The sequence below is a fragment of the Amblyomma americanum genome, chromosome 11, assembly GCF_052857255.1.
Source record: "Amblyomma americanum isolate KBUSLIRL-KWMA chromosome 11, ASM5285725v1, whole genome shotgun sequence".
Taxonomy (NCBI): Eukaryota; Metazoa; Arthropoda; class Arachnida; order Ixodida; family Ixodidae; genus Amblyomma; species Amblyomma americanum.
In genome coordinates, this window is record NC_135507.1 from 105438526 (window position 1) to 105462618 (window position 24093).

The 24093-nt window shown below is 43.3% G+C and overlaps 1 protein-coding gene across 1 annotated transcript in view; it reads left to right on the plus strand.

Moving 5' to 3' along the window:
- Positions 1 to 24093, plus strand: part of LOC144110270 (uncharacterized) — a 492558-nt gene that overhangs the window by 71213 nt on the left and 397252 nt on the right. The window contains exon 5 of the mRNA XM_077643113.1: positions 5899 to 6019. Within this exon, the coding sequence (XP_077499239.1) occupies positions 5899 to 6019 (121 nt within the window). The remainder of the gene's footprint in view (positions 1 to 5898; positions 6020 to 24093) is intronic.

Below are 24093 nucleotides of genomic sequence, written 5' to 3' on the forward strand. Positions count from 1 at the left end.
TCTTTTAACGATTTTTGAAGGTACTGGCTCACCAGCAACTGCTAAGTCCCCTTTTCACTGACTATGGTGCGGAAAGGAACTTCAGGCTTGTGCGTCTTGGCACTAAAAAACACTTTCAATGGATTGCTTTTAGAGTTGGATATCTTGTTCCTCAACAAATATTTTCCGACATCCTTGCAGAAGTTGGCAAGTTTTTTGTTTTGCGATAGTGGGGCGGCCTTTTTTAGCGGTGAAGTTTTTTTGCACTGCCTGATGTGCTTTCGTGTTAAACATGCCCTGCGGTAGAACCACATCCTCCTTTGTCGGCCTGTACAAGTGATAAATCATTCTCTTTAAAGTGTGCCACCACGTTCTACAAAGACGTTGCACTTTGCTTATTTTTACATACAACAGCAGCTTTCTTCAGACAGTCCGCCCCTTCAAGCAGGCATCTCTCACGCTGTTCTGTCGGTGCTTTCTTTGCTATACTGCGATTCAGTGCAGCCAGGTCTTGAATAGGCACTGATGCTGCTAGTCCGTACTTGGGTCCCTTGTTGAGGAGTCCGCTTATGTCCTGGGGCAGGCCAACTCCTCCCAGTACTTTCGAGATTCCGCTAGCTGGTTTTTTCCTTGTCTTCTCCAGACCTTGGAGAGCTTGTCTTAAGTAATACCTCCACCACATCTCAGTTAGTTTACCCATGAGACATCTGATGTAGCGTAGCTTGGTTTCAGCCAGCCACTGCAGATACTGGGTGTAGCACGTAAATGACAGGCAGTCCTGGTAAATGCGCACTTGCTGCCACAGCTCCATAGGAATGCATAGGCTGCGTTGCATGCATGACGCAGCCTATGTATTTCACTTGATGGCTTGGAATAAAATCAGTTGTGAGTGCAGCGTCTGTGCGTGTCTCTCGGTGTCTAGTTCTTTTTTTGTGTTTTTTTTTGCACTGCTACTCTGCCTAAGACAGATGTTCCTGGTGACACATAGACTCCTTGGATGATAATGCTGCTCTCCAGATGCCGAACATAGCACGGTTCACTATTATCCACTGCGATCGAAGGGAATGTCTGACGGCGGCGATTCCTTGTTTCACGTACACACAAACTCCAGGTTTCTTATTTGGTTCAACCCAACTGCCAAATGACAACCTCAGGATCGGAAGAGTTAATCTTCTCTTGTCTATACCGCCATTTAGCAGAGATTGAACTCTCCTTTTCAGCATGCATGTTAAGCGTGATACAGGCACCCATCACATCTCCGCCTTTTATACGCAATACTGCGCATGCGACGCGCTGTTCGGGTAATAGAGCAGCGTGCGGCGAGGTGGCGATGAAGAACGCGGCGCAGCTGTGGGGTCTCTCAGCTTACCATGGTATCTGCACCTGCACCCAACTGCTCATTTGTGTGACGTCACGCTCGGCTCCAACGGTGGAGCGGGCGCGCCCATGGCGACGACAAAGCGCACGCCACATCTTGCTCATCTCCTGTTGCCATGGTAACGGCGCATGCACACAACTGTCCTCTCCCATGCACCACGAAATGCTCGACCGGTAGCCCATTGTTGCTCTCGCTACAAAATAGACAAGAAAAGAGACGTGACGACAGGACAGATCACTCTGTCCGGTCTCTGTCGTCATGTCTCTTCTCTTCCCTATTTTTCACGCAAGTATAGTGGATCTGTTTTTTTTATTAAAGAATTTCTTGCTCTCTCCAGTATCAAGTGCAACAAGGACGGCACACAGAAAGGAGAACGATGGGACATGCACTAGTTTTGCAATTAGTGCATGTCCCGTCGTTCTCCTGTCTGTGTGCTGTGCTTTTTTGTTGCGCTTGAGTTCTGTAAGGTATGAACAAACTAACCCTGCTAAGTGTTTCATAGCTGGTTGATACGTAAAGCCCGCATCATTAAATAAAAAGCTGCCCTCTTATTAGTTTAAGAAACTGAGAAGAGGAAGGAAAGTTGTTGGAGTCAGCAAAAGAGCCATCCCAAACACTCCTTTTCGCGCGCATATTGCTATAGAAGGGACAGTGAGCGAAAGTAGTACGATTTCGCGCAATGCATACATGAAGCATTTAGAAAATCTAGAAAAAACAGCGCACACAGGATAGGGACCAAGGGAAGAACCGACGACACGAGCGCTGACTTACAACTGATTTTATTCAGCGGAAAGTGAACAATATATATAGGAAGGAAGTATCAGATACAATCAGAGGCAGTCAACGTCAAAGAGGTGTAAATGGCCGATAAAATCGATAAAACCGTAAGGGGTGAAGATAAAACAAGATAAAACTCAACAGATGACAAGCCATGGTGTAAAGAACCATAAAAACGCTAAGACACGTGAATAACACATACAATGCCATGAATAACAAAAACCGAATACAATCAACAGGTGGAAGGCATGTGAAGGTGACAAGGATTTATGCTGTGTGAGCAAATTTAACAATTGACATGCGCTTAAAACGGATAACCAGGCACATAACTCACACATTCATCCGTTTTCTTTTTTTTTATCAGAAAAAGAAGTGGCGTACCTCTCAAGAAAAGAAAAAAGAAAACGGATGAATGTGTGAGTTATGTGCCTGGTTATCCATTTCAAGCGCATGTCAGTTGTTAAATTTGATCACACAGCATAAATCCTTGTCACCTTCACATGCCTTCCACCTGTTGATTGTATTCGGTTTTTGTTATTCATGGCATTGTATGTGTTATTCACGTGTCTTAGCGTTTTTATGGTTCTTTACACCGTGGCTTGTCATCTGTTGAGTTTTATCTTGTTTTATCTTCACCCCTTACGGTTTTATCGATTTTATCGGCCATTTACACCTCTTTGACGTTGACTGCCTCTGATTGTATCTGCTACTTCCTTCCTATATATATTGTTCAGTTTCCGCTTAATAAAATCAGTTGTAAGTCAGCGCTCGTGTCGTCAGTTCTTCCCTTGGTCCCTGTCCTGTGTGCGCTGTTTTTTCTAGAATGACTACCTACCAACTTGCCCAGTCTTCCACATTGGCATTTAGAAAACGTTGCGCATGAGGTTGGTACACTTTGTTACTGCACCAAGAGGTTTTACAGGCACAAAACAAAGGATAATTACTTTTCATAATAATGGACCGTGGGTTTCTATTCTCCATAGTAGAAATGCAGTGCAGCCTTTCGGGAAGTGCAAAGACTTGGTGTTTGACAATTTCAGATAAGGGCAGCAGAGAGCAGCACTTTGACTCTTATCACAATTAGTGAGCATTTATTGTTGTTCACTGTGAGTCCTGTAACACGTATAAAATTGGAGCAAAAATCCAAATCTAAGGAATCTCATACCTTTAAAAAATTTACTGGACACCTATCGTGTCACCCGATCCCGTTCTGTTACGAGCTGATGTTTTCGGCGAGACCGGTGGCTCTAGCTCAATTTTGAATGCCTTTTTGCTCCCTCGAATTGGTGCAACAAAACACCAACTCATACAATAGCACCGTCGCATGATAACTACTAATCAAGCGAAGAGCAAAAACACGCCATTTTGTTAAGCGGTAATCTATTTACATGCGCCTAAGAAATGAGTGCATCTACGTTTAAGGAAGAGGAGACGGGAGCTCCTTATTCGAGGCCAGTGTCCACTGAAAGGACTTTCATCTGTAGGTGCCTCTTTTAGCACTGTTCTGTTTGTAATGAATGCTTTCGAACAGGCGCTAATGGGCACCATGTTTCCAATGTAGGTAGCATCTGTAAGTGAATACCTAAGTGGTAAATGGGTTTCTTTAGTTGAAGCTCTTTATTAGCTTAGCAATTCTACGGGGCAACTTTGATTTGGATCCCATTGTTATTTAGAACATTTCGTAATGTCCAATTATCAAGATCATTGTCGGTTGTTGAAAAGTAAATACATTTTTACCAGATTGCTTAATTAAAATTCGCCACATGGTCGGACATTTTCATTATAAGCTGCCATGGTTAACATTGTGACTTTCCCCTAACGTTTGGGCAGCGTGTTTTTCGGAGGTGTTGCAACTCGGCTTAAATCTTCATTGCTCGCATAAGTGCCTGTAATATGCAAAAATGGTGACTACAGTCACAATCATGCCCACCTGGAATCATCATGTGGCACAAATGGTGTGTAATGCATGATTTCAGTCAACCAAAGGACACGTTCACGCAGCAGCACAGGAATCTCTTTCCCAGGCGAAGGGGAGATGTTTGTAGAAGGGAACTCCTAGAAAAAAGCAAAAACTTCCCATCGAGCTCTTCTGCAGCATACTGACAAAGGAGTACTTTGTTTGGGCTGTGAAAGAGCCTTAAGTGCAGGAGCTGGAATAACTGAACTGGGATCGTATAAAATACTCCAACAGTTCCCTTTAAAAGATTTTTTTCTCCGCGGAAAGGCGTAATCCACGAGCGTGAATCAGTTAGAGAAGACGGCTTGTAGCAGAAGATGGTCTGCAATGCGATCTGGATAGCCTCATTCCAAAAGACCCGTTCATTGTAAACAATCCTGCAGATGAACTCCAGCAAGACCTATCGGCTTTTTCAGTGGACATCGAGAACCTTTTCTACTCGATCCCTCGCGACCAGTTTCATGCGGTGAGGTAGCTTACTGATGAGTCTCCTGAAATGGCCTTGCAATCACCGTGTGGAATATAAAGTTAGTTTCTTGGAGATCCTTGCTATATACCTATCAACGACTCATTTCGAGTTTAATAACGTTCTTTTTAATATTCAGAACAATTTGATTTGCATAGGGGCATGCATAGATCCAGTGCATTCCAATATGTCTTCATTAAATTTTGAGTGCTCGCTTTTACCTTTTCTGAATGACGGTCACATGGTATTAATGGTTAATGGTCGCATGGACTTTTATATGGTTTTAAAATCCAGATTAAACGATTGTTATCTATATTAAGTAGAAGAAGTCATGGTGCTTATGGATGCTGTTCATGCCATATAAAGCTGAGTAGCGAATTCGCCACGCAAAACTCCATCTTGTTTCTTGACTTGTTACTAACTTTTCCGGGAGAAAGCCATATGTGTGCTGGATGTACTCCGGAAAATGTCCAACGGTTTCTTTATAATTCTAATCATTCCAAAGTAGTCAATAAAAGTGTTTCTTGCTGCTAAAATTCTGTGAAAAAAAGTGAGTGTCATACTGCTTCTGCAATCAATGTCACTCCAATGGCTTGTTTGTTGCGGGCTTCTCATCAGGAATGATGGCTACAGCAGCCGAATATGTGTTTTAAGCAGTAAATGGCAGTAGCCAAAAGTAAAAGAGGAAACACTTTAGTGACCAAAAAAGAAAAACTCAAGTTAATTATTATTTGCACAAAGAAAAACATTTGAAGAAACGTCATCGAATCCCAACGTTTTAATATGGCTTTTTCAGCTTCGCCAAAGGTATCAGCTCTCTGAACATGAATTAGGGCCAGGGGTCAACGGGGGGATCAACGCAGCACCACCAAACATAGAAATGTGTACGCAAAATGCGAGACAGCTATAATATACCGCTGGCGTGTGAAAAAATATTACACAGGCCGAACAAGAAATTGTGGGAACAAAAGGATGCACACGCACTGAACAAAAATTATTGCCGAAGAAGATGGTAATCCTGCCTTGAAATGTAGCACATTTATGTGAAATGTACTCTATGTTTTGTTTCCATTTTGGGCCACGAAAAAAAAGAAATGTAAGGAAAGTGAAATCTTTGAGTCAGGTTGGCAGAGGACATGATCAAGTTGTAGACACAGGACAGGGTAACTGGAAAGAAGAGGCTTTTGTCCTGCTGACGATGACGTTATATCCACTTCCCAAGAGCTTGGGAAAAGTAACACTGAAAAGTGTTCGCTATAGTAAGCGGAAATCGAGCTGACCAGAGTTTCAAAGTATTTTTTATCACTGATTAGCCAAATAAACGACGGCTTGTTTTCACAGTTCGCTCACAGCAGACGCTGAGTGCCCAAGCTTTCCGCGTCCAGTCCGGTGGTGCCACTGTCCAGGCGATCGTGACCACACCCGTGCCCCTACGCCGTCAACGCCACATCCAGTGGTCTGGGTGAGTGTCAGAGGGTGGTTTGCAGCAGGGCTAAGAAGCGAGATGCGCTACTTTGTAGAAGTGCGGTGCTATCATATATCAGTGAAGCGTTTTACCATTTGCCCCCCTGCTGTAATGCCATGTAGGCGATGCACGTAATAAATAAGTAAAAATAAACGTACCGAAGTGACCCATGGGACGCCATAGTGGAGGATTCCGAATTGACTGCCTCTGCCATGGAAGTTACAGTGGTTGAAGTTAAATACTTACGGTCCTCGAAGGAGTACAATCGTTTCAGAGGGGAGTAAGTAGTGGACAAAAAAACAAACGTGAAAATGTTAGCTACAGACAGGGACCCCGGAATGTTTTTGAGAGTGGGGGTGGTGGGACGAGTAATGTTGTCTTTGTATGGTGTGTTTATTCTTTATTTTCTAATATTTGTTCATTCTTATTTATATACATTACTTTTTATTATTTTAATTAGCGTAATTGAAATGACAGCAATTTTAATGTTTTAACGCATTTTAGTCGTATTAAATTTTACTGATTTGCAACTTCACTTATTCTGCACTGGTACACACTTTAAAAATGGTTGGAAATTTCAGCAGTACTGAGAACCTGCGCAGACCACGCAAATAACAAAACGGGTTCAAAAGCTGCTAAAAATTATTTTTTATATTTCTGCATTCACTCCCGCAGTGAAGCAAATGTGGTGTGATATATTCATACAAGCAGCCAAGAAAGTATGAAAGTACACGTAAGCACTAGGTACAAATCTGCTATTGCAAATTGATGAGCTTCATGGCTGGCATGACAAGAGGGCGTTAGGCAGGAGAGGTTGACCAAGGAGGCCGAAGGTTGCTGTTTGTACAGCTGTTCTAGAACCGAACTCTTTCGTAACGGCATCCAAGTTGAGGCCCGCAGCTCCTTTCTTGTGAGCCTGGAGGAGGAGAAGGTGAGTCAGCCTCTGCGTCATTCGTTTATAATAATATAATAATTGGTTTTGGTGGGGAAAGGAAATGGCGCAGTATCTGTCTCATATATTGTTGGACACCTGAACGCGCGCCGTAAGGGAAGGGTAAAGGAGGGAGTGAAAGAAGAAGGGAAGAGAGAGGTGCCGTAGTGGAGGGCTCCGGAATAATTTCGACCACCTGGGGATCTTTAACGCGCACTGACATCGCACAGCACACGGGCGCCTTAGCGTTTTTCCTCCATAAAGACGCAGCCGCCACGGTCGGGTTCGAACCCGGGAACTCCAGATCAGTAGTCGAGCGCCCTAACCACTGAGCCACCGCGGCGGGGCGTCATTCGATTGCGCAGAAATGGTTTTGCTCGCCTTAAACACTGAAAGATCGCTGTCCTGAAGCAGCGGACACAGGCACAGAGAACACGAGGTGCAGGTACCGGACAACCTGGTCCATCATTTCACGCATGTCAGCAGACTTCTCCTGCAGAATCTGCAAAATGCGTTCACTTGCGGCCGGACTCTCGTCACGCAGGAGCGTTGGGTTACTGCTGACGCAAGGCGTGTGCGTGGCCCCCAGTCTGATTCATCTTCACAGTCACAGGTACTTGGTACCAGTTTTATGCACGAGCATCGGCATCTATTTCGCGGCATTCCAGTAGCATTTGTCAAACGCATCTCCGATGTTTATGAGTGCTTCTCTTCAGAACCAGTGCAGCCTCCCTTGTCCCTCGACGTAAACTCCGCACTGTCAACCAGCCGACTGGAACAGCTGTGTGCACTGTTACTCGAATTCATAGAGCGTTTCGTCTCCTCGTCAAAAGTGCGTCAAACTACCATATCCAGGATGCGTTGTTGGGCAAGTTGGTTCATTGCAATAGGAAACATTGGTTGCGCTTTCAAGACAATCACATGTAAGAAGAAAGGACAGGCGCAAAACTAGCAACTGAGGTTTATTCCAGAAAAAACACTTATATATCATACCATACCAGCGCAGGCGCAACAGGGTATCAGCAGCGTAACAAAAGAACAACCCAAAATCAGAAAAAAACCAAAGGCGTGGCTCACCTAAACATACTATCAAGAAAACGTGCCTCCCTATTGTAAAGTATGACTGATGTGTCACTGATGCATGCTTGTCCCTTCTTTTTTATATAATATGGCTCAAGAAGTTCACGTGCTTTTTCATTACTGCACTTGGGCAGGATCTTAACTTGGTGGAGCAGGGGCCTGCATTTATGTTCTAAGCAGTGCATGGGTAAATGATGTTGCTCCTGGTTTCGTGTTCTCGGATTCGCACGTTCAAACATTGGCCCATATGGCCTATGTAGGTTTTGCCGCATGTCAGGGGAATCTGATAAACAACGCCAACTTGGCAATCTAAATAGCGGTTCTTGTGTTTCACGCCGCAGCCACCTTGCTTCGTTCTGGCATGAAGTCTCCCAATTCGGGCGCAAAGGCGACTCAGCTTGCAGGGAGCCGAGAAAACGAGTGGGACACCATGCTTGGTTGCTATCTTCTTCAGATTATGAGCAGTTCTGTGAACATATGGAATTACAACTGGCTTTGAAGCTTTGTTGGCAACATCAGAGTTTACTTTTTGGGGCGCTTTTAGCCTCTTTTCGAGCGTTTCAACCACTGCCAGCACAACCACATCGGGGAAGCCAGCCTCTTTCAGCCTGGAAATTTGCATGTCGAAGCTCGCCTTCATGGCATGCGTACATGACGTCTTCAAAGATTGCTCAATAATATGTTTAGCAATGGCCCTTTTGGTGATTTTAGAGTGGGCTGAATCATATGGTAATAGTTGATTTTGTGTGCGAGGGCAGAAACAGCTACAAACGTGCTCTTTTCCAAAGGTAAGTTTGAGGTCAAGGAACTGCAGAGTGTTATTAACAGGGAGCTCATGTATAAAGGTTAGACCTAAGGCATTATTCTCAAAGAGATTTAAAATGTCTGCAATGGCATCGTCATACATACAATCATTTCGTACTTTCAGCAGCACAAGAAAAGCGTCAACATACCTGAAAACGTGTGCTACTTTGTTTTTGTAAAGTACACCATACACGGTGCGGTCAATACTCGATAAAAAGATATTGCATAAAACTGGTGCCACGCACGACCCAATGCACACTCCCTGTCGCTGCAAAAAGGTTTGGCTGTCAAAGGTGATTAAAGTGGCACTGAGATAGAATTCTAAAAGAGCCAGGAAACTGTCTACCGAAATGCCTGCTGAGTTTTGGAAATCAATGACATCATTAGCTTCAATGCAGCTACGCACTGATTAAAAAAGTGGCTGGTGAGGTATGGAGTAGAATAAATCTTCTACATCAACTGAGAGCCCAAATCTGATTGAGTCAACTGTCTGCAGAAGCGAAAAAACATCTTCTGAATTCTTCGTGGCAAAAGGATCATCAATATGCAACATGTTCAAATGCTTCTGCAGAAAGATACTAATTTCGTGAGCCCATGTGCCTTTCTCGCTAACAATGGCTCTGACAGCCTTGTGCGTTTTAGCGGAAAAAAACACAGACAGGCTGTCGTTCTTGCTGTTGTTAACAACATGAGACAGTTTTGCTAGCTCTAGCTTATCGCATAAAGAGATTGCGGCTTGCTTTACGCGAGAACGCTTCACGGGTACCTTTTTAAAGTTCTTGAGCACAGCTGCAGTTGCTTTTTCGTTGAAAAGTCCGGAGGGCAGAACGACGAATCCACCTTCTTTCTCAGATTCAATGAGCTGGAGGCCATTCCTTACGAAGAAGTCGTAAACAAAGCTTGTTGGGTCTTTCTTGTAAACAGTCTTGTTCACTGATTTTTCCAAGCTGTCGACGCCGTCCAATAGGCACCTTTCATCGTCTTCCGGACCTGCTTTCCTTGATAATTGGCGATTCATGGCTAGCCATTCATGGGGTGCCAATGTTGGTTCGAAGCAAAATTTCGGGCCTTTCCGAAGTAGTGACGACACTTTGTCTGGGACCGCAGCTCCACCCAGACACACCAGGTTACCTCGCTGGTGTTTGCTCTTTTTTTCCAAGTGGGGAAGTACCAGGTTGAGCGTTTGCCTCCAGTAGAATTCCGTAGTCTGAGCCGTCTGTCGCCTTATACCTTGCCATTTGATTGTGGCTAACCAATGCGGATCCCTGGAAAAGCACAGGGCTCGAAGCATGTCCTGGTACAAGCGGACTTGACGCCATAGTTCCGATCGCATGATCTTGCAGACGCGTTTCGCATGTCATACTGAAGGTTTTATGTGTCCAAACAGGGCATTGACGTCATCCGCGATGTGGCCTTTCTTGAGGTATAGGCCCACAAGTCTTGCACGGCAGGAAGTGCTGATGATACCCGACATGACCGCTGATACTTGGCACGATGAAGGGAAAACACAAAAGGAAGAGCCCGATGTAGAAGAAATGAAGTTTAGCAGGATGCGTTGTTGGGCAAGTTGGTTCATTGCAATAGGAAACATTGGTTGCGCTTTCTAGACAATCACATGTCAGGACAGGCGCAAAACTAGCAACTGAGGTTTATTCCAGAAAAACACTTATATATCATACCATGTTAAGTTGTTGTTATATCATACCATGGCAAGTTGGTTCATTGCAATTTTTTTTCCGCTAAAACGCACAAGGCTGATGTACCCTTCAGAGCCATTGTTAGCGAGAAAGGCACATGGCAACTCGAAATTAGTATCTTTCTGCAGAAGCATTTGAACATGTTGCATATTGATGATCCTTTTGCCACGATGAATTCAGAAGATGTTTTTTCGCTTCTGCAGACAGTTGACTCAATCGGATTTGGGCTCTCAGTTGATGTAGAAGATTTATTCTACTCCATACCTCACCAGCCACTTTTTTAATCAGTGCGTAGCTGCATTGAAGCTAATGATGTCATTGATTTCCAAAACTCAGCAGGCATTTCGGTAGACAGTTTCCTGGCTCTTCTAGAATTCTATCTCAGTGCCACTTTAATCACCTTTGACAGCCAAACCCTTTTGCAGCGACAGGGAGTGTGCATTGGGTCGTGCGTGGCACCAGTTTTATGCAATATCTTTTTGTCGAGTATTGACCGCACCGTGTATGGTGTACTTGACAAAGACAAAGTAGCACACGTTTTCAGGTATGTTGACGATTTTCTTGTGCTGCTGAAAGTATGAAATGATTGTATGTATGACGATGCCATTGCAGACATATTAAATCTCTTTGAGAATAATGCCTCAGGTCTAACCTTTACACATGAGCTCCCTGTTAATAACACTCTGCAGTTCCTTGACCTCAAACTTACCTTTGGAAAAGAGCACGTTTGTAGCTGTTTCTCCCCTCGCACACAAAAACAACTATTACCATATGATTCAGCCAACTCTAAAATCACCAAAAGGGCCATTGCTAAACAGATTATTGAGCAATCTTTGAAGAAGTCATGTACGCATGCCATGAAGGCGAGCTTTGACATGCAAATTTCCAGGCTGAAAGAGGCTGGCTTCCCCGATGTGGTTGTGCTGGCAGTGGTTGAAATGCTCGAAAAGAGGCTAGAAGCGCCCCAAAAAGTAAACTCTGATGTTGCCAACAAAGCTTCAAAGCCAGATGTAATTCCATATGTTCACAGAACTGCACATAATCTGAAGAAGATAGCAACCAAGCATGGTGTCCCACTCGTTTTCTCGGCTCCCTGCAAGCTGAGTCGCCTTTGCGCCTGCATTGGGAGACTTCACGCCAGAACGAAGCAAGGTGGCTACGGCGTGAAACACAAGAACCGCTATTTAGATTGCCAAGTTGGCGTTGTTTATCAGATTCCCCTGACATGCGGCAAAACCTACATAGGCCAGATGGGCCGATGTTTGAACGTGCGAATCTGAGAACACGAAACCAGGAGCAACATCATTTACCCATGCACTGCTTAGAACATAAATGCAGGCCCCTGCTCCACCAAGTTAAGATCCTGCCCAAGTGCAGTAATGAAAAAGCACGTGAACTTCTTGAGTCATATTATATAAAAAAGAAGGGACAAGCATGCATCAGTGACACATCAGTCATACTTTACAATAGGGAGGCACGTTTTCTTGATAGTATGTTTAGGTGAGACAGCCTTTGGTTTTTTTTCTGATTTTGGGTTGTTCTTTTGTTACGCTGCTGATACCCTGATGCGCCTGCGCTGGTATGGTATGATATATAAGTGTTTTTCTGGAATAAACCTCAGTTGCTAGTTTTGCGCCTGTCCTGTCTTCTTACATGTGATTGTCTAGAAAGCGCAACCAATGTTTCCTATTGCAATGAACCAACTTGCCCAACAACGCATCCTGCTAAACTTCATTTCTTCTACATCGGGCTCTTCCTTTTGTGTTTTCCCTTCATCGTGCCAAGTATCAGCGGTCATGTCGGGTATCATCAGCACTTCCTGCCGTGCAAGACTTGTGGGCCTATACCTCAAGAAAGGCCACATCCCGGATGAAGTCAATGCACTGTTTGGACACCTAAAACCTTCAGTAGGACATGCGAAACTCGTCTGTAAGATCATGCGATTGGAACTATGGCGTCAAGTCCGCTTGTACCAGGACATGCTTCGAGCCCTGTGCTTTTCCAGGGATCCTCATTGGTTAGCCACAATCAAATGGCAAGGTATAAGGCGACAGACGGCTCAGACTACGGAATTCTACTGGAGGCAAACGCTCAACCTGGTACTTCCCCGCTTGGATAAAAAGAGCAAACAAGAGCGAGGTAACCTGGTGTGTCTGGGTGGAGCTGCGGTCACAGACAAAGTGTCGTCACTACTTCGGAAAGGCCCGGAATTTTGCTTCGAACCAACATTGGCACCCCATGAATGGCTAGCCATGAATCGCCAATTATCAAGGAAAGCAGCTCCGGAAGACGAGGAAAGGTGCGTATTGGACGGCGTCGACAGCTTGGAAAAATTAGTGAACAAAACTGTTTACAAGATAGACCCAACAAGCTTTGTTTACGACTTCTTCGTAAGGAATGGCCTCCAGCTCATTGAATCTGACAAAGAAGGTGGATTCGTCGTTCTGCCCTCCGGTCTTTTCAACGAAAAAGCAACTGCAGCTGTGCTCAAGAACTTTAAAAAGGTACCCGTGAAGCGTTCTCACGTAAAGCAAGCCGCAATCTCTTTATGCGATGAGCTAGAGCTAGCCAAACTGTCTCGTGTTGTTAACAACAGCAAAAACGACAGCCTGTCTGTGTTTTTTCCGCTAAAACGCACAAGGCTGATGTACCTTTCAGAGCCACTGTTAGCGAGAAAGGCACATGGCAACACGAAATTAGTATCTTTCTGCAGAAGCATTTGAACATGTTGCATATTTATGATCCTTTTGCCACGAAGAATTCAGAAGATGTTTTTTCGCTTCTGCAGACAGTTGACTCAATCGGATTTGGGCTCTCAGTTGATGTAGAAGATTTATTCTACTCCATACCTCACCAGCCACTTTTTGAATCAGTGCGTAGCTGCATTGAAGCTAATGATGTCATTGATTTCCAAAACTCAGCAGGCATTTCGGTAGAGAGTTTCCTGGCTCTTTTAGAATTCTATCTCAGTGCCACTTTTATCACCTTTGATAGCCAAACCTTTTTGCAGCGACAGGGAGTGTGCATTGGGTCGTGCGTGGCACCATTTTTATGCAATATCTTTTTATCGAGTATTGACCGCACCGTGTATGGTGTACTTGACAAAGACAAAGTAGCACACGTTTTCAGGTATGTTGACGATTTTCTTGTGCTGCTGAAAGTACGAAATGATTGTATGTATGACGATGCCGTTGCAGACATTTTAAATCTCTTTGAGAATAATGCCTTAGGTCTAACCTTTACACATGAGCTCCCTGTTAATAACACTCTGCAGTTCCTTGACCTCAAACTTACCTTTGGAAAAGAGCACGTTTGTAGCTGTTTCTGCCCTCGCACACAAAATCAACTATTACCATATGATTCAGCCCACTTTAAAATCACCAAAAGGGCCATTGCTAAACAGATTATTGAGCAATCTTTGAAGAAGTCATGTACGCATGCCATGAAGGCGAGCTTCGACATGCAAATTTCCAGGCTAAAAGAGGCTGGCTTCCCCAATGTGGTTGTGCTGGCAGTGGTTGAAACGCTCGAAAAGAGGCTAAAAGCACCTCAAAAAGTATGCTCTGATGTTGCCAACAAAGCTTCAAAGCCAGTTGTAATTCCATATGTTCACAGAACTGCACATAATCTGAAGAAGATAGCAACCAAGCATGGTGTCCCACTCGTTTTCTCGGCTCCCTGCAAGCTGAGTCGCCTTTGCGCCCGCATTGGGAGACTTCCCGCCAGAACGAAGCAAGGTGGCTGCGGCGTGAAACACAAGAACCGCTATTTAGATTGCCAAGTTGGCGTTGTTTATCAGATTCCCCTGACGTGCGGCAAAACCTACATAGGCCAGACGGGCCGATGTTTGAACGTGCGAATCCGAGAACACGAAAGATCAATTAAAAAACCGGGAGCAACGTCATTTACCCATGCACTGCATAGAACATAAATGCAGGCCCTTGATCCACCAAGTTAAGATCCTGCGCAAGTGCAGTAATGAAAAAGCACGTGAACTTCTTGAGTCATATTATATAAAAAAGAAGGGACAAGCATGCATCAGTGACACATCAGACATACTTTACAATAGGGAGGCACGTTTTCTTGATAGTATGTTTAGGTGAGCCACGCCTTTGGTTTTTTCTGATTTTGGGTTGTTCTTTTGTTACGCTGCTGATACCCTTATGCGCCTGCGCTGGTATTGTATGATATATAAGTGTTTTTTCTGGAACAAACCTCAGTTGCTAGTTTTGCGCCTGTCCTGTCTTCTTACATGTGATTGTCTAGAAAGCGCAACCAATGTTTCCTATTACCATAGCCAAGCACCACATCGTGACGTACGATGACGTACACCCAATCCGTCAACACCCGTATCACGTATCGTCTACAGAGCACGAATTCATTAAGTCCCAAGTTAAGGAGATGCTCGAAGATGGCGTCATCTAGCCTTCCAACAACCCATGGTCCTCGTTAAAAAGAAAGACGGCACGCTGTGTTTTTGTGTCCATTACTGGAAGCTGAACGGTCGCCAAGAAGGACGTTTACGCATTGCCACGTATTGAAGACATCCTCGACCGCCTTCGGCGCACTCGGTATTTCTCTTCCATAGACCTAAAAAATGGAAATGTACAGTGCAAATACAGACAAGGACACAAGAAAGAATGACATGGAACACACGAGCGCTGACTTGCAACAGGTTTATTTCGAAATTCGGACCAGTATTTATAGCAAAACCAGGCAATCATCACGCATGCGCAGTAGGAGTCAAATGTTGTCTCAAATATAACGGCTCTTTGTTAGTTAGAGCAATACATGACTTGGCCACGCAGGACTCACCCAACCGGTCTATCAATTCAGCCTCTACTATCTCTCGAGTTAGTTGGCAACGGTGTTTGGCAATCACAGAACAATCTTTGTACACAGGCCGACACACAAAAATCTTCATCAGAATCGCTGTCATCATTACCGTTCTTACATTTTCTGCAGTTAGCGTCCAAGAACCCTCCTCGCCGTTCAGACACATTATTGCAGTGTTCTCGGAGGCGGTCGTTCAAACATCTACCGCTTTGCCCTACATAACTCTTTCCACATTTCAAAGGGATGCTGTAGACGATGGACTGCGTACATTCAACGAACTTAGTTCGGTGCTTCTTTTTGCAGTTCTGATTTTTTGAATCAGTGGGCCTGGACAGTCTGCACAATTTTTGTAGCTTATCGGGTGCAGAGAAAAGAACTTTTACGTTCCCCCGTTCACCGATCTTTTTAAGGCGATGGGACCGGCCATGAATGTACGGGATCACAGCAATCCGTTTTGTTGAAGGCGATAGTGACGTACGAGGCTCTGTTGAGCACAGGCGCTTAAGGAGGGTTTCCGCGACACTGATCAAAACATGAGTGGGATACCCCGCTGCTCTGAGACGAAGGATCTGTTCACTGAAGCTAGCAGCCATTAGCTTAGGACTAGATTTACAAAGCGCATTTTTGAAGCATAGTCTTACAACTCCCCTCTTTACCAATTTGGAATGCGTGGAGCCGAATGGAAGCAGTGGCTTGTTAGCGCGTGGCTCGTACTTTCAGTAAATCTGTGCGTTACGAAATAAAAGCCTGACGTCCAGAAATCGAATACTGTTGTCAGAAGGCATCTCATGCGTTAATTCTAGAGGCGATAAGCCTGCACGTAAGAAGGTCAGTGTGTTAGTAGCTAGTACTTCAAAAGGGTCCGAACTGCAATCAAGGAATATTAGAAAATCATCAACATACCTAAAAATTTTGGTAACATTAAAATCTGGTAGGCAGCTACAAAGGGCTCTGTCAAGATGAGCTAAAAATAAATCACTAAGAACAGGGGCGATACAGGAGCAGATACAAATTCCCTCCTTCTGCAGATATGGATGCCCTTCCCATTGGATAAAAGTTGAACGAAGATAAAAGCTAAGAAGTTCTAAGAAGCCACTGCATGACATTCCTGTTTCATTCATGAACCTATCGTATAAGGTCATGGTGGAGCACTGCTTTATAAACCCTTGCTTTGAATCGCTTTTCATCAAGTGTCATTCTTTCATATTTGGTGTAATCTACCGCCCTCCATCTGGTCAATTTGATGATTTCTGTCGTCTTTTTGAACTTATGTTGGATGAGATGGCAATGATGAACATGCCTGTTGTAATCATGGGCGACTTTAATATCGATCTTTTTCATGTGTCTGATCGTGCCCGGGAATTCACGGATCTTTTAGCATCTTGTGGGTTTATTAACATCATTGAGGCCCCCACTAGAATTACAGAATCTACTGAAACGTTGATTGACTTATGTTTAACTTCATATGGAAAAAATGAATTAGAAGCTGGCGTTTTAATGACTGATATTAGTGATCACATGGCGCAGTTTTGCCCTCCCGAATTTTTCCTCATGCCGAAACCAGAAAATCGATCCAGTTATTTCGAGGCGGAACATTACGCAAAACAACATTACTTATTTTCGACATTTAGTAGCATCAGTAGACTGTGACGTTATTAAACGTTTGAAAGATCCGAATTCGTTTTATAACCAGTTTCTTGAACGAATGATTAAACTTTACGACACTGCATTTCCTTTGGTGTTACACAAAAAGTGCAAGAAAGGAAGAAAGCCGTGGATAACTGAAGACCTGCTGCGCAGAATAAAAGCCCGTAATGAACTCTTTGAAAAGTTCGTATCATCGAGAGACATAGAGACATTAAGAAAGTTTAGGAAATTTAGAAATAAGTTAGGGGCTGATTTAAAGAAGTCTCGTATGCGGTACTATACTGATAAATTTGCCAGTATTCACTTCGATCCGCAAAAAAACATGGCGCACAATAAAGAGCTTGTTGAGACAACCTGCTAACTGTATGCCTAATGAAATGAAGATAGGAGAGCAAAGTTTTAGTGGCGTAAGCCTTGCAAATGAATTTAATCGGCATTTCCTAGATTTTGGTGTCACGAACTCAGCATCATCTCTACAAGCTACCACATATATTAAACATAGCATTCAGAACACCATGTTTTTAAAACCTGTTACTCCCGTGGAAATTGTCAGCATAATCAGCGATATTAAGAACAGCTCTGCGTCTGGTTTCGACGGTATCAGTGTGTTACCAATTAAGGCTGTGGCAGATCTGATATGCGATGTGCTGTGTCGATTGATTAGTCTGGTGTTTGTGACAGGTGTTTTTCCTGAAAAAATGAAAATAGTGAAAGTTTCTGTTGTACACAAAGGAGGAGCTCTGAATGATATAGGTAATTATAGACCTATATCAATTTTGCCACTATTCTCAAAGGTAGTAGAGAAAGCTATTAACATCAGATTGATTAATCATTTAAATACACACAGCTTGCTATCTGAGTGTCAATATGGATTCCAGAAAGGCAAATCCACCGAGTCAGCACTGTTAAAAATCCGAGATAAATTGTCAATAATATTGAGCAACAACCATAGGTATATTTTTAGACTTTAAGAAAGCATTTGATTCCATAAAACATGACATTTTGTATACCAAATTTCCTCATTATGGTATAAGAGGCCTTCCGCTTAAACTGATCCGCAGTTACCTAACAAATCGTAAACAATTTGTAACTATAAACAGTATAGTCTCAGACACCGGAGCAATAAAGTTCGGTGTCCCTCAAGGCTCCATTCTCGGCCCTGTAATTTTTCTCTTACACGTCAATGACATAGTCTCACTTTCCAAAACCCAAGAGATTATTCTCTATGCGGATGACACAAATGCTTTCTTTTCTGCTGATGATTTAACATCCCTGTGCGTAACCGCAAATCTGTGGCTTCAAAATCTGTCTCAGTGGCTTCATGCTAATCAACTTAATTTAAACGTTAAAAAAACAAGATATATTTTATTTGGTCCTAAAAATAAGCGGACCAATCTTGCGCATGCACTGAAATTTAACCTGCAAACGTTAGAAAGAGTATCCGAGCATAAATTCTTAGGGGTCAATTTTCATGAAAACCTTCTCTGGTCCAATCATGTGAATTCAGTAAAAAGCAGTATTGCTCAAATGCTAGGGATGCTAAATAGAATTCAATCTTACCTTCCAAAGAACCTAGAACGCCAGCTATATTTCGCCTTAATCCATTCACGGTTGACTTATTGTCTACTTGTTTGGGGTGTAACTTCAAAATCGAACCTTAATAAATTATATCTGATGCAAAAGAAAGGTTTAAGATTTATTCATGGCCTATCGTCTTATGAACACGTCTCTGAATTTTTTGTAAAAGATGGTATATTGAAACTTGAAGCCTTGTACTACCAGCAGCTTTCCGAAGCTATCTATCTAGAGGTGAAAGCAAATAGCGAACTTTTTCTTTCTACTTACACAAAGAATTTACCTTATTACACGTTCAGACACAACTCCTTCTTTAAGCCTTTAATTAGAACGAATTATGGTATGCCATTGCTTAACTGGCAAATTCCTAACTGCTTGAATCTTTTCCCGCCTTTAATCGAAATCATTAATGGTTGTTCTTCCTTCAGGAAAATGGGGAAAATTTATTTTCTACATAACTTGTAAGCATACCTACAGGATTTGGTCAATGACTCTGCGTACGAATAGCATATCATAATGCAGTGTTGTCCTATGTTTTTATCATTTCCCACTACGTGAAATTATGTCCTCTGATTGATTCTATTTTTTACTATTAAACTCATTCTGTCAATTTATTTTGTGCTTAGGCTACACAACTGTATAATTTGACTGCTTAGTACTGGCTTCAATCCTGTTCTTTACTAATTTCCTCTGTAATCGACAGATTGCCTCTGTTCATGTGCAAGTTTGCCTTATTTTCATTTCTATGTGTGTGCTGTTTGTGCTGCAAGTTTTTGTAGGGACATTGGCCCAGTCTGGCGTTCATTGCTATCGCCTTTTGCCTCTGCCCCTTGGCACTACTTCTGTACTGTCTTAAGCACAATAAACAACAAACAAAGGCTACGTTTCCGAATATATCAATACAGTCCTGGACACAAGATAGCAAGCCTGACTGTGGCAACGAATAATAAAAATCCTTTATGTCTACAGAGAACGCCCTGAGGTTCCTATGCGGTGAACACTCGAGGTAATTCAAGACGGCCTCAGAGTTCTTGACTTGGAAAGGGTCTTCGATGCTTAAAGATTGAGCTTTCTCTGAAGAAACATGGCAATGGACTTTTGCCAAGTGCCATTTTAATGTTACCAAAATTTTTAGGCATGTTGATGATTTTCTAATATTCCTTGACTGCAGTCCGGACCCTTTTGAAGTACTAGCTACTAACACACTGACCTTCTTACGTGTACGCTTATCGCCTCTAGAATTAACGCATGAGATTCCTTCCGACGACAGCATTCGATATCTGGACGTCAGGCTTTTATTTCGTAACGCACAGATTTACTGGAAGTACGAGCCACGCGCTAACAAGCCACTGCTTCTATTCGGCTCCGCGCATTCCAAATTGGTAAAGAGGGGAATTGTAAGACTATGCTTCAAAAATGCGCTTTGTAAATCTAGTCCTGAGCTAATGGCTGCTAGCTTCAGTGAACAGATCCTTCGTCTCAGAGCTGCGGGGTATCCCACTCATGTTTTGATCAGTGTCGCGGAAACCCTCCTTAAGCGCCTGTGCTCAACAGAGCCTCGTACGTCACTATCGCCTTCAACAAAACGGATTGCTGTGATCCCGTACATTCATGGCCTGTCCCATCGCCTTAAAAAGATCGGTGAACAGGGGAACGTAAAAGTTCTTTTCTCTGCACCCGATAAGCTACAAAAATTGTGCAGACTGTCCAGGCCCACTGATTCAAAAAATCAGAACTGCAAAAAGAAGCACCGAACTAAGTTCGTTGAATGTACGCAGTCCATCGTCTGCAGCATCCCTTTGAAATGTGGAAAGAGTTATGTAGGGCAAAGCGGTAGATGTTTGAATGACCGGCTCCGAGAACACTGCAATAATGTGTCTGAACGGCGAGGAGGGTTCTTGGATGCTCACTGCAGAAAATGTAAGAACGGTAATGATGACAGTGATTCTGATGAAGATTTTTGTCTGTTGGCTTGTGTACAAAGATTGTTCTGTGATTGCCAAACACCGTTGCCAACTAACTCGAGAGATAGTAGAGGCTGAATTGATAGACCGGTTGGGTGAGTCCTGCGTGGCCAAGTCATGTATCGCTCTAACTAACAAAGAGCTGTTATATTTGAGACAACATTTGACTCCTACTGCGCATGCGTGATGATTGCCTGTTTTTGCTATAAATACTGGTGCGAATTTCGAAATAAACCTGTTGCAAGTAAGCGCTCGTGTGTTCCATGTCATTCTTTCTTGCTTCCTTCTCTGTATTTGCGCTGTACATTTCCATTATAAATCACCAACATGCCCAGTCTGCCACCTTAGTGAACTAAAAAATGGCTACTGGCAAATTGAGGTCGATGAACAGGACCATGAGAAGACGGCATTTTTCTTCCAAGACTGCAAGAAATCAAGACCCATATAATTATTGATATCGCATGCTTTAGGTCTCCAGATCTGCGTCAACTCGACACAATAAAAGGACAAAACACTATCCATCTTGATTGCAGTGGCAGCAGTGCAGAATTTCGGAGATGCTCTGCGTACTAGCGGTGCACGTATTTCGGAACGTACCTGCATTTTTTTTTTTGTACTCAGCTATGATGCGGCGCTTACGACGAAATCGCAAAGCGCTTAGCCCCGTCTCCTGCTTACGTTTTAGTGGTCACCAGCTTCCTCATACGGTTTGAGTGGATGAAGCGCACAAAAGACACGGTACATAGGCAAAGACGGACACGACACAGGCGCTACTTGCAACTGTTTATTGGATACACGCACGGCTTATTTATAGCCAAGAGGTAGGGGTGATGGAAAAAAACACAAGCAATGGGTAACAGATACTGGCGATGGTATGGATACTGCATTGTAGGGAACAAAAGTGACTCAAATCTTTCTAAACTTATCTAAAAATATACTCTCATTCTCATGTATGACTAGCGATGGGGTGCTGATGCAGGAACTCCCGCATTTTTTAATCCGGTGGGCTTCTAGCAGTTTTCGGGCAGTCTTATCTCTACTTCTGCAAAGGATTTGAGTTTCCTAGAGCTTTGGTTGACAATTCTTCTTCTCTTCTTTGCCGCAGTCCTTGCAGTGATGCGGCAAATGTGACCCGGTACCAAGTCTTAGTGATCATTTGTGCTCGGTTAAACGTGCATTAATACATCGGCCTGTCTGGCCGATGTACACCTTTCCACAGGTCAGCGGGATGCTATAAACCAACCCCACAGCGCATTTCAGAAATGGGTTTACATGCTTAATTTCACATCCTGTTGATTTGGCATCGTCATTTCCAATCTTTTGACACAGCGATGCAAGTTTTCTGGGTGCAGAGAAGACCACTGGTACTTTGTATTTTGCAGCAACACGCTTAAGATTATGAGCCACTTTGTGGGAGTATGGAATCACCACTGGTTTGATTTTCTTTTCAGATACTTCACCATCTTCGCTCTTTCTTTCTCTTTCTTTACTTTTTTCAGTAATGCTTCCGTGACAGAACTAATCACCAGGGAAGGAAAGCCTGCCTGTCTAAGCTTTTGTATCTGTATATCAAGGCTTTCCTGTACTTTATGACAGCACGATTTTTTGAGAGATGTTTCAAGGCACATGATGGCAATGACACGTTTCACAGTGTTAGAGTGCGTCGAATCGTAGGGCAACAATTCTTTGCGGGCACGAGGTCGATACATCCAGCAAACGCCTTCGTCAGTAATGGTTATGTCAATATCTAAAAACTAACTTTTTTTTTCTTCCGCGAGTTCATAAGTAAAATCCAAACCCTTGCCATGTTTTTTAAAATCTAAAAGGATATCCTGCACAGTTTGCAAATAAGTCAAGGGTGATTGCTTAGTCAATATAATTAAAAAATCGTCAACGTACCTAAAGGTCTTGAGAACTTTGCTTGCGTCAAATGCCACCGATAAGGTTCTGTCAATGCCCGCAAGAAAGATGTTGCACAGTACGGGAGCGACGCACGAACCAGTGCATATTCCTCTTTTTTGCACATACATTTCACTTTCGGACCTCGCCAACGATCTCCAATGAAGCATGTCGTAGATTTTTTCAACGACAATGACCTACGACTTATGCAGGCCGACAAAGAAGGAGGCTTCGTCGTCTTGCCGTCAGGCATGTTCAGCGAGAAAGCAGTCTAGGCCATCCACAAGAATTTCAAGACTACAAAACTGAAACCTGGAAGGGTAAAAATTCGGGCAATTTCCGTATGTGATGAACTCGGTTTACAGAAGCTCGCAAAAGGTATTCATGACAGCAAGCGCAATAGTTTGGATGTGTTTTTCACTGCGAAGACACACAAGGAAGCTGTACCTTTCAGGTGCATAGTGAGCGAAAGAGGTTCCTGGCAAAATCTTGTTAGCTGCTACCTTCAAAAACAACTCAATAACCTGGTAGTGGAAGATCCGTTTGGTGTCAAGAACTGTCTGGAAATCATTCAATTTCTGCGGGAGAACGAATTACTAGGTTGTATTTTTTCTGTAGATGTGGTTGATTTCTTTTACTCTATACCACATGCAGAGTTGATGGCATCTGTCTTGGCCTACATTGAAACAAGCGGCCTGATTGCTTTCCAAAATACTGCCGGAATATCTGCAGATAACTTTTTAGCACTCTTAGAGTTTTATTTGTCTTCGACAAGCGTTTCTTTTCAAAGTGAAATGTATGTGCAAAAAACAGGAATATGCATTGGTTCGTGCGTCGCTCCCGTACTGTGCAACATCTTTCTTGCAGGCATTGACAGAACCTTATCGGTGGCATCTGACGCAAGCAAAGTTCTCAAGACCTTTAGGTACGTTGACGATTTTTTTAATTATTTTGACTAAGCAATCACCCTTGACTTATTTGCAAACTGTGCAGGATATCCGTTTAGATTTTAAACAACATGGCAAGGGTTTGGATTTTACTTATGAACTCGCGGAAGAAAAAAAAAGTTACAGTTTTTAGATATTGACATAACCATTACTGACGAAGGCGTTTGCTGGATGTATCGACCTCGTGCCCGCAAAGAATTGTCGCCCTACGATTCGACGCACTCTAATACTGTGAAACGTGCCATTGCCATCATGAGCCTTGAAACATCTCTCAAAAAATCGTGCTGTCATAAAGTACAGGAAAGCTTTGATATACAGATACAAAAGCTTAGACAGGCAGGCTTTCCTTCCCTGGTGATTAGTTCTGTCACGGAAGCATTACTGAAAAAAGTAAAAAAAGAAAGAGAAAGAAAGAGCGGAGATGGTGAAGTATCTGAAAAGAAAATCAAACCGGTGGTGATTCCATACTCCCACAAAGTGGCTCATAATCTTAAGCATGTTGCTGCAAAATACAAAGCACCAGTGGTCTTCTCTGCACCCAGAACACTTGCATCGCTGTGTCGAAAGATTGGAAATGATGATGCCAAATCAACAGAATGTGAAATTAAGCATGTAATCCCATTTCTGAAATGTGCTGTGGGGGTGGTTTATAGCATCCCGCTGACCTGTGGAAAGGTGTGCATCGGCCAGG